General features: G+C 38.7%; 1 protein-coding gene across 5 annotated transcripts in view; it reads right to left on the minus strand.

Moving 5' to 3' along the window:
- Positions 1 to 2,477: 2,477 nt before the first annotated feature.
- Positions 2,478 to 18,589, minus strand: part of APC (APC regulator of WNT signaling pathway) — a 132,738-nt gene continuing 116,626 nt past the window's right edge. For 3 of the 5 annotated variants that reach the window (XM_035015476.1, XM_035015504.1, XM_035015495.1), the window contains 5 exons: positions 18,227 to 18,366; positions 17,591 to 17,668; positions 17,187 to 17,303; positions 12,434 to 12,648; positions 2,480 to 9,917 (listed from right to left, as the gene is read on the minus strand). In XM_035015476.1, coding sequence (XP_034871367.1) covers positions 3,341 to 9,917; positions 12,434 to 12,648; positions 17,187 to 17,303; positions 17,591 to 17,668; positions 18,227 to 18,366 — 7,127 coding nt within the window. In that variant the 3' untranslated portion in view covers positions 2,480 to 3,340. Of the gene's footprint in view, positions 9,918 to 12,433; positions 12,649 to 17,141; positions 17,304 to 17,590; positions 17,669 to 18,226; positions 18,367 to 18,589 lie in introns of all 5 variants that reach the window. The other 2 variants (XM_035015466.1, XM_035015485.1) reach the window with 2 other exon arrangements.

Raw genomic sequence — 18,589 nt, forward strand, 5'->3', positions numbered from 1 at the left:
GCCACCCAGGTGCCCCAGCATGATCTGTATTTTATGGAAAAAAAATATTTTGACTTACAGGGCTATTTTTTCCATTTGGGCTTATCTTTCATTATTTCCCTCTCATTAACTTTCCTCTTTGTATCCAAGTAATTTGGAAAGTTTACTCCCAAATACCAATTTGCCACAGTTAATTGTTAATCACTCGCACTGTGTATTAGCAAATCAAGCACATTTTCATCTGAAATAATTCTGAGGACAAAATTATTAGTCTCTTCTGCTATCTTCAGATCTTACTGCAAAGCCAAATTAGGGATTTGCTGAACTTTGCCTTTTCAATAACTGTTCCAAAGGGAACATGATCCAATCTCTCAAAAAGTCATTGTCTTTAGAATTCATGTCTGCTAAATTTGTCCACTACTGGGAGTGAAGATGGATGGGCTATATCAGATTGTATAGCTTAGTATTCATGCCTAAAGTAGGGGAAAGTTTATTTGTTGGAATACTTTGTCAGATTAAAAGGTCCAGTTGAGAGGAATAGCTACAACTGAAGGCAATCACTCAAGGAGCTTCATTGTAACTTAGGGCAATCAACCTCAAAGTATGGTTCTCAGATCAGCAGCAAGCATCACCAGAGAACTTGTTAGAATTGCAAATTCTTGGGCCCTACTCAGAACCAGCTTTGGGGTGTGGCCCAGCTCTGTCTTAATAAGCACTTCCAGTGACTCAAATGCAGTCTAGTTTGAAAACCACTGCCTTAGGAGTTGTTTGCTGCAGTCCAATTTAGTATCTGTGCTGCCGAAGCGAGCACTGTTTGCTGCAGTCCAAAGCTAAATAGAGCACTGCTTCTCTTAACGGGTATCACAACTGTTAATTCCCAATGCTGGGCTCCGTGTACCATTTTCAACAAGCATAAACTGGGAATATCTGGCCTATCAGTTATGGCAGCACCCTGTGAACTTCTAAAAGTAGAACTGAAATTTGCTCCTTTCCTAATTCAGAGCTATTGTAACAGAAGAGCCTCATCCGACAACTTTTTCCTCAATGGGCAATGTAGACTGACCGGACCTCACAGGACGTGTCGCCTACAGTAATTCCTGAGTTTTCCAGTGTGTGGAAGGCACCCTTTTTAATTTCCAGTATTGATAGTGGTTTTTTTTTTCCTTCCTTGGAAAAAGGCAATTTTATTCTAATTGACTAACATCCCATCTCTTTCCATAAAAGTACTTGGAAGTGCGCATAAAAACTGGCATGCAGTAATTCAGAAAAATAGAAAATCAGGACCAAAAGAGGAAATATGACCTATATGCACTCGTATCCCTGTTAGAGGAAGCAGCCTTTTAAACTATTATTATTCACAAGCCATTTCATTCAGATAAATGACAAAAATTTAAATGTCGATATATTCCAAAGATCAGTAAATTGAGGTGTTTGCAAAGTGGTACAGTGGAAAGAGTATGGGCTTTGGAGTATTTACTGGCACTGATAAACACAGGTAAGGGGTAGATAACCACATGTGATTTCAAGGGCATCAAAATTGATGTGCTTACTCCTTCTCAACCCCTTTTCCCAGCATCCCATCGTACCTAAATCTTTTCCCTTCCCCAAATGCAGAGCGCATGACTTTTATCATTAAAAGTAGGCTTCATTTATTCAACAAATATGTGAGCATTTATCATTCTCACCCTCTCATCATTTAGGACAAATTCTGGGAAGACACATTAAATTACCTGTTAATACATGTATCGGTTTATCTCCCTTTCCTTCAAGGAGGATCTCCCTGCTCTGAGAGGAAGGGGGCACCTGAACATGTACCCCACAACTCTACCCACCAAAAACAAAGTTTTCCTTAATGGGCAGGGGTTTTTAAATAGTCTTGAATATCTTAACGGTATTAGATCTAGCTTTGAAGTTCCACGTGATCTGCATTTTCTGAGCATGGCAAAATGCTGATTACAATTGGCTGCTGGAATTTTGCCCTAACATACAGGGTGATAAAAGGTGTTCATTCTGGACCCAGTAGCAACAGAGGGTAGATGAAGGGACAAGACAGTTACATTCCAAGACAGGCTTGGAAGAGACTACTTACACCTAAGAATAATCAATTAATTTTTCAAGTAGAGAATTCTATTAAGATAAAGGAAATATTCTATGTAGGCCTATTATGTTCAACATCCAGTCCTGTGCTAGGTAGTTCACACTGCCACTACATGAATTTGTTTTGAATCAACTCCAATGGAATAAGAAAAAATATTAAACACTGGGAGTGCTAAGCTAATCTCATTTAAGAAAAGTAAGTTTCAGGAATGGTTAAGTGCCAATGCATGGAATGGTTAAATGCCAACAGTTAGCTTCAGTTGTTTTTATTACAGTAAGAGGAATTTTACTCTTAATGCATAGACTTTGAAGAAAAAATTTATATAAGCTTTTAAAAGAGGCCTTTTTGAAAATTATTAATACAAACAAGAAATAAGACCCTCTAAACAAATACCAATTTCAGTAATAGTTTACATACAGCAATAATTTATTCTGAAATGTTCATTTAGTTTCTGTTGAGACACGATTTATGTCTCATTAATAAAAGAGCAGCCATCTCACCTCAAATACCAGAATATACAACAAGTTACAGCATAGCAAAATTCTACCTACTTTCAGATAAAATCTAGTTCAGGTAAAATAGTTTCATTCAATGTTTTACAGTTACACAGATTTTTTGTTTTTGTTTTGTTTTGAGCACAAAATAGTGTAAATTGTTACACCATAGCTATCTATATGCACATAATGTGACCACAGAACTGTTAATCATTACTTCTGAAATTGAACCATCAGTTTCATTCATGCAGTAAAGCAAAGCAGGCTGGGTTAACTTGTTCATCGGGAACCATATTACTGTGAATTTCACAGCCACATGATTAATTATGATGTTAGATGGACTCACAAGGACTAAAGCAGAATGGTTTTTTGCATAAATACCAATTTCTCCCTGATGTAAGTTTAGTCAGTTTATAATCTAGAAATGATTGAGAACAGCAATATATCATATCCTCTATCTGTAGTGTTATTTTAAGACAAGCAATAATTAAAGGATGATGGGATGGGATGCTACTTAAATACATGTAAAACATACTGTACAAATATACTTGGCTTTACCATTTTCTTCCTAACTATCAAGAGTGCCTCCCAAAATATGACCAGTGAAGACAAAGTATACTATCAAATATGGCTTCCAGAACAAAAACTCTCTAACAATCAAACCTATTTACACAATTTTTCAGTCTTTTAAAGTTTCATTTGAAACAAAATTTCTACATAGCAGTTGCAATTAACACATAATTTTCTGAGTTTCATCATTCCAGCTCTTTTACACAGATGTCACAAGGTAAGACCCAGAATGGCGCTTAGGACTTTGAGTTCCACTGGATTCTGTGCTGTCAGTTTTTGAATCTCGTTTCTTCGTGTTGTTATTCACTGGCGTTGGGATCTGAGATGGCCGGGCTGAAGTGCTATCTGCGCTGCTTTTCCTAGGGCTCGGATTGTAATTAAAAGGAGTCACTCTGGCAGCAACAGTCCCACTAGGTGAACTGTGCTTGCTTGAGCTGCTAGAACTGAATGGTGTACGCTCAGCTACAGAACTTTCATTAGTCTCTGAGGCAGGGACAGGATTACTTTGTCCTGGTTTTGCCTCTGTTCCTTTTTGGTCTGGAGCATCTACCTGAATAAAGGAGTTCAGGCGGTTTTCCAAACCCACGGTGCGTCCGGGAGCACTGCCATTACCCACATTTTGTTTTCCCTGATTATCTTTTGCATCTTTAGCGTTTGGATTTCCCTTTTCTGAAACAGTGTCAATCACTGGGGGAGTATTTCCTGTTGGAGACCTTCCGGATCTAGGGTTGTTAATGGGACAGTCCTCAATTCTCACCCAAACATCCTCTGTTTTAGAAACAGCAGGTGCCATTTGATAAATTAGAGTCTTTGATTCAGCACCATTTGCAGCACCTGAGGAAGTGGTCTGAGAAGTACTATTTGTGGGAGAAATCTCACTTTCTTTTATTTTTCTCCATGTTCCTTTTGTGGATACTTGGTTTTCTTTAGTTTGTTTGGTTCCTGAAATAGAGTTCACATGTTTTTCATCCTCACTTTTTGCTTTTTCACTGGATTCTGATGAAGCAGAAAGAATTGAAGATGAACTTCCAGTTCTTCTCCAAGTGCTTACTCGAGGAAGGGATGATGAATGTTTGCTGTGCTCACGTTTCCAGGTTCCTGACCTATTAATTGGAAGTCTAGAAGGACTTTCAGAATGGGAGCGTGCTATATCATGGCGCTTTGCTGGTCTTCCATCATTATACTCTATGGTGGGACTGAGATTAGGTGGGAGTTTTCGCCATCCACCAGACTGAACAGACGAATGTGTGGACAGAGACATATCAGGAAGGGAAGGACTTAAAACTGGAGTCTGTGCCTGGGACCTAGTGGGAGAATCTGGTCTAGAAGATGGAGAAAGAGATTCAAATGAAGCAGATTCCTCCAATTTTCTCCTTAGGGTTGGGCTCGGAGCTTCCTTGATGAAAGTTGACTGGCGTACTAATACGGGTCTCTCTGACCTATCAGATTCACTTCCACTTGATTTAGTTGAAGACATTCTAGAAAGTTCCACCTTCTTATTGGACCCATTGCTATTATTCATCTGATTTAGTCCTTTGGAGGCAGACTCACTTCTTGGGATACTACTGCCATTCTTGGATAAACCCGTTTGTTTGGTAAGGTTTTGTTGGCTCATCTGTCTGCCTGGAGATGTATATGACATCTTCCCAGAACCCGAGGACTTAGTTGAAGCAGTACTAGGGGATGAAGTCCTTGGCAACTGAGATAATTTGTTAGGAGGACTTATTCCATTTCTACCAGGAGAAATTGAGTTTCGCCCTGGAGACTGCATAGGTCTACTTAATGGTTGTTGGGCAGGTCTTGAAGGAGTGGAATCTCTAGATCCTGATCTAGAAGGCCCTTTATTTGCCCCAACTGGTTGGGATGTCTGCCTGGTTACAGGGCTTAGTTCTGACTTCACTGACGGCTTGGCTCCTCTAGGAGAAGTGGTGGCTGTCTGACCTTCGCTAGGGCTTTTGGAGGCTGGAGTCTTAAGGGGTGGGCCTTTTTTAGAAACTGGACTTGTACTTGAAGAGCTATTTCGAACTCCTGGAATATGAATCATTGTCCTGCCTCGAGAGATTGAAGGCATGTTTGCTTGAAGGGGCTGCTTCATTTGGCTTGAAACCTCTGAATTAGATCGAACTTTTCCAGTAATTAAACTTCTATAAACTTTTTTCCCTCCTTTGATTCCTTTATTTTCAGATTCTATCTTTTTAGTTTCCAATGTACTCTTCTCCCCAGGTTTTAGAATTCGTGGGCCCTTATTGCTTGTAAAGGGTTTTTCCTCTTGATCAGGTGTAAGATGAAATGGTGATCCCAGAGAGATTCCTGATTTCAGTGAAAGGATGGAATCTGAGTCAGATGAAGCTTGTCTGGATAAACAGGCAGCAGCAGCAGCTTGATGTAAACTACTTACTATGGAATTTGCACCTTCCTGAATAGCTTTCCAATCAAAATTTTCTGAATCTGGGGATAAACCATGTTCTGAATCTGGTCTCTGTATATCTTTCAAATCGAGTGTCAAATCTTCTGCTAATATGCCACTCATATTTCTGGGACTATGCTTTTCATTATCACCCTTGAGTCTTGAAGGCTTTTTCTTTTTCGGCATTGCAGAACTTATACATTCCTGCAATAGGTCATCTTCAGAATCAATACTAAGAGAACTGAGAGAACTGTTTCTCGAGAAACAAACAGGGGTATCTTCAACATGAAATGATTTAGGAGCGTAACCTGATGCCTGAGGTTTACTCGGTTCTCCCTGTGAGTCAGGGGGCTCTGTCTCTTTGATAGGTTCATTTTCTTTGTTATTGTTGTTTTCTTGATCAATGTCACTAAGAGAACTTAGAGAGGAGTTTCGAGAAAAGCACACTGGAGTATTTTCAATAGCAAAATTTTGTAATTTCTCATCAGTTGCTGCTCCTCTGTCTGGTATGTCTTTGGATGACTGTGGAAAAGTGGATTGCTTCTGCAGCATGGATTTAGACTGACCTCGATTTATTGGATGTTTTGTAACAGCCTGTGTCTTATTAGCTGATTGTTGGTTAGAGGTTAGTTCTGTGTGGCTGGTAACTTTAGCTTCTGATTCCTTATTTTCTTTCCCCTTTCTTAATTCAGCCTTTTCCCTGGAAAGATCGACATCATCATCATCAAAATCTAGAGAACTCAAAGAATCATTTCGTGAAAAACAGTATGGAGTTCCTTCAATAGGCGTGTAGTGATGAGGTGAATCAAAAGTAAAACTTCCTCTGACTCGATCTTCATTATTTGGTAGCTTATCACTGAAGTCCTTGGAATTATTTTTCAAGTTCTGTTTCTTTGAATCTTTGTTGTCTGAGAAAGTTCTTTCAGCATTTAAATTATTTTTTGAGTCTGTGTTTTTTCTTACACGTGTCCTATATTCGGTATTTTGTGGTATAGGTTTTACTGGTGAAGTAGGTTTCTTTTTCTTACCATCTAACTGATTTTTGTTAGCTCCAGATGAAGACATAGATGCTTGCTGGACCTGGTCCATTATCTTTTTCACACGAAAAGGCTTGTGACTTTTTCCTTTGGGCATAGCAGAATTAATACATTCTGCAAGAATATCACCTTCTTCTGTTTTATTGTCATCCAGCTCAGGTATAGTTACAGACGGGGTTTTTCCTCTTTGAGCCTCATCTGTACATCTGCCTTCGGTAGGAATGGTATCTCGTTTTTCGAATTCACTTGACTGTGCCCCTGTTCTAACCCCTTCTCCAGCAGCTAACTCATTTGGAGGAGATTCTATCGTTAGATCACTTAAAGATGTAGCTGTGGAAAAGTTTATAGGTGTCCCTTCTACACAATATACCCGCGGCATGTCATCTCCTGGTGTAAAACTAACATGCTTTTGCGCTTGTAACCTGTTTTGTGATGGAAGAAGCTTGTACACAGGGAGTTGACTTGGTTTCCTTGCCACAGGTGGAGGTAATTTGGAAGCAGTCTGGGCTGGTTTTTTTGCTTTGCGTGAAGATTTTGTTGGCATGGCAGAAATAATACATTCTTCTAGTATTTCAATATCATCATCATCTGAGTCATCTAACAGATCTTTTTCAGAATCAGTAGGTTTTTCTGTCTCTTTTTCCTGGTTTTCGTTTGCTTCTTCAGGCTGCTCAGATTCAGTTTCATTCCCATTGTCATTTTCCTGAACTGGAGGCATTATTCTTAATTCCACATCTTTCTGTATAAATGGCTCATCGAGGCTCAGAGCACTCAGGCTAGATGAACAAGAAAATCCATCTGGAGTACTTTCTGTGGCAAAATGTAATAGAGTGTCAGCATCTGGAAGAACCTGGACTCTCTGTACCGCAGCGTTTACAGCAGCTTGCTTAGGTCCACTCTCTCTCTTTTCCGCAGCAGGGGCTTTGTTTTTAGGGATCTCTCGCTTAGTTTGAACTGTTTGAGGAGGAGGGGGAGGGGTCTTACTTCTGCTTGGTGGCATGGTTTGTCCAGGGCTATCTGGAAGGTCACTGGGGCTTATGATGCCACTTACCATTCCACTGCAGGGTTCACTTTGAACAGAGCTGGCAATTGAACGACTCTCAAAGCTATCGAGTGAACTGACTGAAGTACATCGGCTAAACATGAGTGGAGTCTCCTGAACATAGTGCTCTGGTGGACTTTTAGGTGTCTGAGCACCACTTTTTGATGGAGATTTGGCCCCTGAAGAAAATTCAACAGCTTTGTGCCTGGTTGATTCTGCAGATAAACCAGAAGCCTGAAGTCTGCTGGATTTGGTTCTAATGTGCTGTGACACTGTTGGAACTTCACTCACAGAATCTTCTGTTGTTCTAGTCCCACTGTTTTCTTTGATTTCTGCTATTTGTAGAGTATTAGCAGAATCTGTTTCCTGTGTTGCCTGATCACATCCTATTTCATCTTCAGCTGATGACAAAGATGATAATGAACTGCAACGTGAAAAACAAATTGGGGTATCCTCTACACAGTATGTCTGTATTGTTTCTTGGTTGATTGAGGGAACTTTGCAGGAGGTGGCTTTTGGGGTCTGACCATTTCTGCTTTGTGCTGAACTTGGATGGTGCTGATTCTGCCTCTTGGCATTAGATGAAGGTGTGGATGTATTCTCACTGCTTGAAGAGATGTGTTCACTTTTAGTGCTCTGTCCAGATGAATTCTTTGAGAATGAAAATGGTGGTTTCTGTGAAGAAGGAATGTCTGTGGCATATTTTAAACTATAATCAATAGGCTGATCGACATGATGTTTTTCTTCATTATATTTTATGCTATAATTTGTTGGTCTTTCTTCTTCCTCATGTTGCTCTTCCTCGGAGTAACGTTCACTATAGTTGGTTGGCTTATCATCTTCATAGTCATCTTCTTGACACAAAGATTGGTTTACATTTTGATTAATTCCATGATTAGAACCCACTCGATTTGTTTCTGATCCATTGGCTCCTCTTGACCTATATGGGGAAACACATTCCTGCTGTCCAAAATGTGGTTGGAACTTGAGGTGTTTATCATCAGTGCTCTCAGTATATACGGGGTAAGTTGTGGTTTGACTTCTTGATTGTCTTTGCTCACTTTGTTTTATTTCATCTTCTATTATATGTTTGGGTCTTGCCCATCTTTCATTCTGTGAAGGGCTTTGCCTTCCAGAGTTCAACTGCTCATCTGAATATTTAAGACTATAATTTATTGGTGTATCTAGTTCTCCGTCATTGTCATCCATATGATTTGCACTGTGTATTTTATGGGCTAGGTCAGCTGGATATTGACCATAGCTGCAAAATTTACTTTCATCGTCTTCAGAATAGGATTCAATGGAAGGCTTCATCTGACCTCTTTTACCATAACCATCACTACTACTCACACTATTTAAACTATCATTTGAAGATCTCTTATATTCCAATTTGGCATAAGGCATAGGACATGTCCTAGTTGAATTTTCTGACTTACTGAAGTTGTAAGTGTTTGCATGTGAGTGGGCAGTAGAGCTTCTTCTTAGTGCATTCCTCTCCTCTGTCCCACAATGTAACTCGGTGGTAGACCCAGAACTTCTGTCTTCCTGGGAGGTGTGAATGGCTGATACTTCTTCCATGACTTTGGCAATCTGGGCTGCAGTGGTGGAAATCTGCAAACCTCGCTTTGAAGAAGTGCCTGGATTTTCTGTTGCTGGATGGTAGCTGCCTAGGCTAATTCCTCGTTCTCTCTCCAAACTTCTATCTTTTTCAGAACGAGAACTGTCTACACTTCCTCTTGATGAAGAAGAGCTGGGCAACACTGTAGTATTTAAATATGGTGAAAGGACAGTCATATTTCCAGTATTAAAATTGTCTGACCTATTATCATCATGTCGATTGGTGTCAAAAACATAGTCACTATAGAGACTTTGTTTGTGTCGTTGCTTATTACGATGAGAGGCCTTGGGACTTAAATTGTCAATATTGTCAAAAGTTTCTGATAAATGCTGAGCATCTAATTCTGCTTCTAGGGCTTTTTGTTTTCTGACATGAAGAGATGGCAAGCTTGAACCAGGAGACATAATATTGGCATCCTTATACTTTGCAGGTCTATTTGCCATGAGATTCCTTAAAGCTGCGGCACTTCCCATAGCAATCATTTTGTGCTTTGAATGAATGAGGTTCTTGAGCATGCTGACTGCCCCCATGTCCCATAATGCTTCCTGGTCTTTAGGATTTCTTGCTGAGAGATTCCACAAGGTTCCACAGGCATTACTGACTATTGTCAAACTGTGAGATTTCAAGTGTTGTAATAAGGTTTGCAGGCAGTTGTTCTCTCTTAGGATTTGCCTGAAATAAAATAAGAGATCCCAAAATTAAGGTAAAAATCTCCTTATTATAACAACAAATAAAAGGTTAGAAAACAAATTTAAATCTAAAGATAACTACTAAAACTTACTAATAGACATAATAAAACTGCCCCAAATTATACTACAAATTTCAAGCATTTCACATCTCCCTTTGTTCCTACTTCATTTAATGTTTATTGTTTAAAAATACTCATCTGTCAGACTAAAAGAAGTAAAAGTGTTAATTTTAATTTGTTCTGCATTTCCTATTCTGACCCAATAGCTTTTTTCTTTTTTAAAGATTTTATTTATTTATTTGGCAGAGAGAGAGCACAAGCAGGGGGAGCAGCAGAGGGAGAGGCAGAAGCAGACTCCCCGCTGAGCAGGGAGCCCAACACGGGGCTCGATCCCAGGACTCTGGGCTCATGACCTGAGCCGAAAGCAGATGCTTAACGGACTGAACCACCCAGGTACCCCTGACCCAATAACGTTTAAAATTTTTCCTGGGGTGCCTGGGTGGCTCAGTAAGTTGACCATCCAACTCTTGATTACAGCTCAGGTCATGATCTCAGGGTCTTGGGATAGAGCCTTGTGTCAGGCTCCCCACTCAGCAGGGAGTCTGCTTGAGGATACTCTCTCTCTCTCCCTCCACCTCTCCCCACTCACACACTCTCTTTAAAATAATTCCTGAGCAGACACATTTGCTTTATTTACATGGTGACAGAGTTCCCCAATGAATGTATCATAAAATCTTATGCTGAACAGGGACTTTGTGATAACTTAATCTATGGATGGGTTCCACAATGTTGACGGTAAGACATCTTGGAAGAGGTAGAAAAATTGATCGATGGATCTTTATGTAGTCAGGGAGCACACTGTAAGCTCCTAGACTGGCAAACTGACTTAGAATAACCTCTATGCTCCCAACTGATTTTGTGATAATGCCATCCCCCTTAGAAGTGTGCTCTGTCAAACTGTGTGTGTAGTTGTTACCTCTAATGAAATGTTTTGAAAATATAAAGGTAACTATAAAAACAAGGTTGAGAGTTAGCATAATGAACTTCGGGACTTGAAAGAGCTATAGCTTGTTTAATGCACGGTAAACTTAAGTTTAATGATACCATGTGCAGCTTTAGAGGGCTTTAAAACTGATTGGCAAGGGTGTACAAGGAGCTTTAACACAACAATCTTCTCTCAGCAGCCCGGCAGACGCCTGAGGGCTTACTGAATTTAAGAGGTCTTCTCTGCATAGCAGAGAGGGCTATAAGGCTTGTCTGTGCATCAAATACTTAAAGAGAAGATGTTCACATTCTTTACAAGTTCATTACTAAAAGTACCTCATGGTCTTTCTGAAAATGAGAAGCAATACTGGATAAAAAATAAATAAATATGCTGTGAAAATACCCATATGTATATATTTTTTGAGAGGGGGGAGAGGGCAGAGAGAAAGAATCCCAAGCAGGCTCCACACCCATCATGGAGCCCAATAAGGCGCTTGACCTCATGACCCCAAGATGGTGAACTGAGCCGAAATCAAGTCAGATGCTTAACCAAATGAGCCACCCAGGCGCCCCAAGATATTCATATTTTTGTTGACAAAACACAAGCCCAAGTTATGAAAATGTGTGCCTTGTATCCGAGATGCCTTCTTAGGTTTCATAGCCCTGGATGAATGGCTGTTGGCTAAATAATATTAACATTATTGATATTAAGACACCATTAGAAAAATGTGAACCATTGGGGGTGTCGGGGTGTCTCGGTTCAGTTAAATGTCCGACTCTTTTTTTTTTTTTTTTAAAGATTTTATTTATTTATTTGAGAGAGAGAGACACAGCGAGAGAGGGAACACAGGCAGGGGGAGTGGGAGAGGGAGAAGCCGGCTTCCCGCCGAGCAGGGAGCCCGATGCGGGGCTCGATCCCAGGACCCTGGGATCATGACCTGAGCCAAAGGCAGACGCTTAACGACTGAGCCACCCAGGCGCCCCAAATGTCCGACTCTTGATTTTGACTCAGGTCATGATCTCAGGGTCCTGGGATTAAGCCCCACACTGGGCTCCTCACTTGGCAGGGAGTCTGCTTGAGATTGTCTCCCTCTTCCCTTGCCCCTCCCCTGGCTCTCCTCTCAAATAAATAATCTTAAAAAAAAAAAAAAAGATCTACTGGATTCTCTGGATCATACCCATAGTTTTATTTTTTATAAAACTTATATTCCCTTATGTCATACTAACATACAATGGGATTTTGTTCTCTGTAGTATTCATGACTTCAATTTTTTTTCCTTTCATATGGGTTATACCTCTTAATTATCATTTGTTTACTTCTACACATCTTTATACTATAAACTTTTATTAGAATAAATATACTAACAAGTTAGGAATTAATGGTTATCTTTTCACTGTAATATAATTTGGCTTAGCACTTGCACAATTACACAAAACACTGCTTACAACTGGGTCTTTTTGAGGGTATGAATTCTACACTAATTCATTTAAAAGTAATATAAAATGCTGTATTTACCTGTGGTCCTCATTTGTAGCTATTAAGCTGGACACGTTCCGTAATATCCCACCTCCACTTTCAATAATGGCTAAAGTATTTGTCTGGCTTCGGTAAGTGAGAGTGCCAACCAGAAATGCAAGCGCACCATCTACAGCACATATATCAGCTTTATTCTCAGTGCAATGTGCTGACAAGTTCCATAAGGCACTCAATACACTTTTGAGGGTTGATTCCTATTAAGAAATAGAACATGTGTCATCTAATTAGAGTTGGAATATGCCTCTTACAAATTCTATGTTTACTTCTATTGAATAAGTTGTTATTGTTATTACTTATCTCCCCTGCTCCTCACCCCTCATGGGCAAAGTTAGGCACTCTCCATTTAGAAAAACTGATAAAATACCAAATGGAACTTAAGTAAATGATATCCCCATAGAACAAGCAGAACACAATACTAAACTAATGACCTTTTTGAACTTTATTCTAAGTGTTTAGAGCTCATATTAGAATATGAAACAGAACTGATGTGCATTCTGAAAAGAACATTTGCATGATAATAAAACCAGATATGGAAAGCTGATATGGAAAGATGTCTAAAACATATTATTAAATAAAAAGAGCAAGTTGCAGAGCAGTATGTACAATATTCTGTTTGTATAAAAAGCACACATATATACTTATATGTGGTTGATTCAAAAGTAACAATATAACTTATTAAAAAGTAAGCATACTGAAAAACTCCAATTTCTTAAAACTCCCAAAGGAACAAAGTAATTCCAGAAATTAGAACTTCCTTGGTATATAACAACATAGCAAGCTGTCAAATTGTAATTGCTACAAAAACAAAACACTGAGTATATAATTAAGGATATTTGGTTAAAACTCGCCATAATCCTGATGTCAGCTTTTCTTGTTACTATAAATCAACTAAGGAACAAACACTCATTAAAAATCTACTGTGCCTATCACAATTAGAGGCACTCTAGAGGATACCAATGTGGCAAGCTGATACCTGCTAACAGTTTACTTAGGGGGGAAAAAAAAGCGCAAAACCATACATGAACAAAGGAAAGATTACTGCTACCTGAATTTAATCAAATAAATATTTCATGGAGAGCAGCTCTGTAGAAGATAAGACCTGTACCTTCAGAGAGAAGACAGGTGCTCCTGGCATGGAAGTGGGAATCAGCAAGGGAGGACTGAAGAATAGAAAGAAGACACAGAGGAGATCCAAGTCCATGTTGGGGAGCAGTGTTAGGTCAGGTGAGATGGTAAAAGGCGGCCTTGAATGTCAGGGCAAACACTTTGGGCCTGACCCAATAAATAGCTAGCCACCTTATTCTCTTCATCAGGAAATTAAGAGAATCTAGGAGCAAATACTATTTGTCAGGAGGCAGGGAAGAAGTGCTTTCACCAATCGAGATGTGAGAAGGTTAAGAGCTCAATTTTAATTACACTGTGATTGTCAAGGTAAAGATGGGACATTCAAAATATCCTGGGAACAGAGAAAACAGCAACAGTTTAGAGGTATAAGTGAGCTCAACTACAAATGGCCCAGAGGTCAGAGGTGAGAGGTAAAGGTAAGAAAATGCAAGTTGCTCTCTACGAGACTATGTGTAGAGGAAAGGATTTTGTTTCAAAAAAGCTTTATAGTTAGAATTAGAGGAGAAATGATTAGAAGTTGTAAGTATAGGTGGTAAAAACAAAGGAAGGAATTTCAATAAGGTATGTGATTCAGAAGTATCAAATATAGGTGTAGGTAGAAAAGAAACCCCAGTTAAACTATAAACCTAGATTTTGTTAAGAAGCAAAATTAGAAGGAACTGAAGAAGGTATGGCCAGTGAAGAAATGGAGCCAGTGATTTGTTCAGTGTTTTGGTTGCTCCAGGAAAAAGAGAAACACTGCCGGAGTTACAAGAAGCAAAAGAAAGGTTGTTTGTTTGTTTTCTTAATTTTCAAAACATTGGGCTTCTTATAGAGACAGTTGAAACAAAAAAACCATCTCTATACTCAGTAGAGAAGATACAGAAGATAGGAGTAAGGGACTAATGTATTTTTTTTCTAAGATTTTATTTATTTGAGAGCGAGAGAATGAAAGAGAGAGAGAAATCACGAGCAGAGGGGAGGGGCTGAGGGAGAAGCAGACTCCCCGCTGAGCAGGGAGCCTGATGCAGGACTCCATCCCAGGACCCTGGGATCATGACCTGAGCCGAAGGCAGACACTTAACCAACTGAGCCACCCACGCACCCAGGGACTAACAGCTTTGCGTAAACAGCAATGCTTGGGGCACAGAGTGCAGGGAAGGAAAGGTTCTGTGTAGAAAAGTAGGAGCCTGCTTAATGAAGTTAAAATGAGGCAATGCATGGGGATATGGGAGGTAGTTCTGACTCTCCTGGTCATTAGTAGTAAAGCTGAAAAGGAAGAGATGATGAATTAAAAAGAGAATGTTCAGAATGACTATTGCATTGAATGCAGAAAAGGAGGAAAAAAGTAAATTCTAACACTTAACCAGAAGCAGGCCCAAACTAGAATTGGAGACATTATAAATTTCTGCTGAGCCAGTTTTTCCAAGATTGGGCTTACATTAAAAATTTATAGATAAAAAAAAAAATTTATAGGGGTGCTGGGTGGCTTAGTCTTTAAGCGTCTGCCTTCGGCTCAGTCACAATCCCAGGGTCCTGGATGGAGCCCCGCATCGGGCTCCCTGCTCCGTGGGAAGCCTGCTTCTCCCTCTCCCACTCCCCCTGCTTGTGTTGCCTCTCTCGCTGTGTCTCTCTCTGTCAAATAAATAAATAAAATCTTTTAAAAAAATAAAGAAAAAAAAAGGAAAAAAATTTATAGATGAATTTATGGATGATGATCTTTAAAATACTACTCTTCCTTTAGAAGAACAGGGTATGTCTTTCCATTTATTACGGTCTTCTGCATTTCTCAGTAGGAGGAATCTTTTATTTTAGCTTTCTCAGTTTGTAGCAACTATTTGTATAAAGATCTTTGAGGTTCTTGAAAGATAAAGTCATGAACTCTTAGCAACAGTACAAATTCCCATAATACATACAAACACATTAAATCTTTCTGAAAACATACACACTTAATTAGGAGTCTTAAAGTGTGGACACTAATTTTTTGGTATAATTTTATTGAGGTATACTTTGAGAACAATAAACTGCACATATTTCAAATGTGCAATATGATCACTTTTGATGTATGAGCATACCCATGAAACCATCACTACATTCAAGATAACAAACAATTGTATCATCCCCCCAAATTTCCTAGTACCCTCTTGTAATCTACTCTCAGCCCCAGGCAACTACTGATCTGTTTTCTGTCATTATAGATTATTGCAGGTATCAATAGTTCATTTTTTAAATAGCCAAATAGTGTTACATTGCGGACATCCCATAATTTGTTTACCCATTCACCTGTTGATAGACATTAGAATTACTTCTAGTTTTTGGCTATCAAACAGTATTGCTGTGAATATCTGTGTTTAAGACTTTGTGCAAATAGAAGTTTTGGTTTTTCTTAGGTAAATACTTAGGACTGGAATGGCTGGATTGTGTGGTTGGTATATATTTAACTTTGAAACACCATCAAATGTTCTTCAAAGTGATATACCATCTTACACTCCCACCAGCAGTGCATGAGAATTCCAGCTGCTTAACATCCTTGACAACACTTGGTTAATCTTTTACATATTAACCAATATAGTATATGTAATGGTATCTCACTGTAGTTTTTTTTCCCCCTCACTGTAGTTTTAATTTGTATTTCCCTCATGACTAATGATGTTGAGTATCTTTTCAAGTGCTTAAGGGCCTTTCGTATATCTTCTTTCCTGCAAGAAATACAAGTGTTCTGCTGATTCAAGAGTGTTTTAAAGGTATTTTTGTGCAGATCCTAAGTATATTTGAATATTATCATTATAACCATTTTTTTAGTTGAATACTTCTCTTATTTCTAATGATTTATCAGTTGATTTTCTTGGGGTTTCCAGGTATAAAATAATTTCACAAAAATACATAAACAAATAAAAACTGAAAATTCTTTGCCTTCCCTAAAACGGAAATTTTGAGGGAAAAAAATGTAGACTGTAGGTCTAGCGGGACTGGTTGAGTAAAGGAAGCCCAGATTAGTCTAAGAAGACCTGCTTAGTCCCTCCCAAATTTCAAGTTTAATTTTTTCTTTTTAAATTAGCTTAGTTTCTGAAGTAGATATGCCACCTGGTGATATTTCCTTTTTTAAACAAATTATTATTTGAGGAATTCCTTACCCTTGGGTCTGATCACCTCTTGATATGGTGACTATCAGAACTAAGGACTCTGGAGAGCAAAGAGGTAACAGTGACCCCACGTACACAGTGATTCTCCACTGGGGGTGATTTTCTCCCTTTGCCCCTCGGGGCACCTCTGGTAATACTGGAGACATTTTTGACGGTCATGAATGGGGGGAAGTGTATTGGTATCTAGCGGGCAAAGGCCCTTCGAAGATGTTAAATATCCTACAAAACACAGGTCAGTCCCTTCAAACAAACAATTATCTGGTCCAAGATGCCACTAGTGTCAAATCTGAAAAACCCTGACTTAACCAAGGCTGCTTTGTACAATCTTTTCCATCTTAATACTTCACGAGTTTGGAGTCGTCTAAGACTAAGAACTGGCGAGATAAGCAGGACAGAAATTAGGGAATCTTAAGGGTGGGAAAGGGTAACAAAAAACTAACCAAAAATGAAATCCAAATGAGAATGTTAAATGTTTCCAAAGGTACCTTTTTAACTTCCAGAGCACATTCCATCAATGCTTTCACACTTCCAACTTCACGCAATGTCTTTTTACTATTTACATCTGCTCGCCAAGACAAATTCCTCAAAACACTTGCAATAACCTGCAAATGAAATTTTAGAATAATTTGAAAATAAAATAATTTATAGTTGTTTTGTTTTTAATGCTAGTGGTAAGAGTAGACATCTACTAATAAAGAAATTCCTCCCTAAATGCTAATACAGTGCCCAAAGGAATTTCTACAATATAATTATTTTCCTTTATTCTGGTGTTAATGTAACCATAATTGAAACATGAGACACTAAATACTGAGCCACAGTTTAAATTAATCTAAATCAGGATATTAACCCACTAATATCCAAGAAAAACATCTGAAATTCTAACTGGTACCTGCTGTAAGTCCTCACTTTCAGATTTTAGTTGGGCCACAAGCGCTCTCATGCAGCCTTTCATAGAGCAGAGTGTAGCCTGTAAAATTAGAAATGGAACAGAGGGTCAATAACAAGACAACGTGAAGCTGTGCTTTATTTTTGACTAATAAACTTCAAATCTAGTTTTAATTGTCTCATTTTAATCATCCTAATATTTTACCCATAAAAGCCCCAGAACCAGATTACAGAAAGGAAGTCTTTTGCGATCTGTTCCTTTCCTAATAAACTAGAAAAATAAAATGAGTAAATGATAAGAAATGATAAGCAAAGGGTTTTAAAGTAAAGTCTCTTCTTTGGATGGAAGTGTTATATGTATAACACATCTGTCATCAGAATTTTTAGACACTTGTTCTCGTTCCTGGGAATAGTATTTCAAATGCAATTACATAGACCCACTGTGTTCCACCTTTTGCCTTTGTTTAGGCATAAGACAACCTACTGAGTAAAACTATGCAGTGGTGTGTGAAGTTCAGTTTTTTTTTTTTTTAATCAGTGTTTAATGAGGAGAGTGAAAAAAGAAAATTAGTGAAAACTAGTTTGTATGAAATTAACTCATACCAGAGATATCTTAAGAAATGGATCTTATAAAACATACCTTGTTGGCTACATCTCCAAAAGTCAAGTTTGTCAAAGCCATTCCAGCATATCGTCTTAATGTAATACTGTAGTGGTCATTAGTTAGCCCATACATTTCACAGTCCACTTGCAATAATTCTGCAATGGCCTGTAGTCCCCCTAATTTAAAAAGGGCAAGAGGAAAAAGACAGTAATCTAAAATAAAACAAGTGGCACCAAGTTTAAAAATTAATTATTAGGAAAACATCTCAAAGAAGGAGAATATATGGTTTAAATACATCTTTAGAATTACAAGCTACAAAAACTGTTATAAAGAACTTCTGTGTAATGCTCAAAATACAACTGATAATGACTCCATTTTCTGCCAGTTCTCTCCACCCTC

This window comes from Mirounga leonina, unplaced genomic scaffold (genome assembly GCF_011800145.1).
Source record: "Mirounga leonina isolate KUSES-001 unplaced genomic scaffold, KU_Mleo_1.0 Mir_104, whole genome shotgun sequence".
NCBI lineage: Eukaryota > Metazoa > Chordata > Mammalia > Carnivora > Phocidae > Mirounga > Mirounga leonina.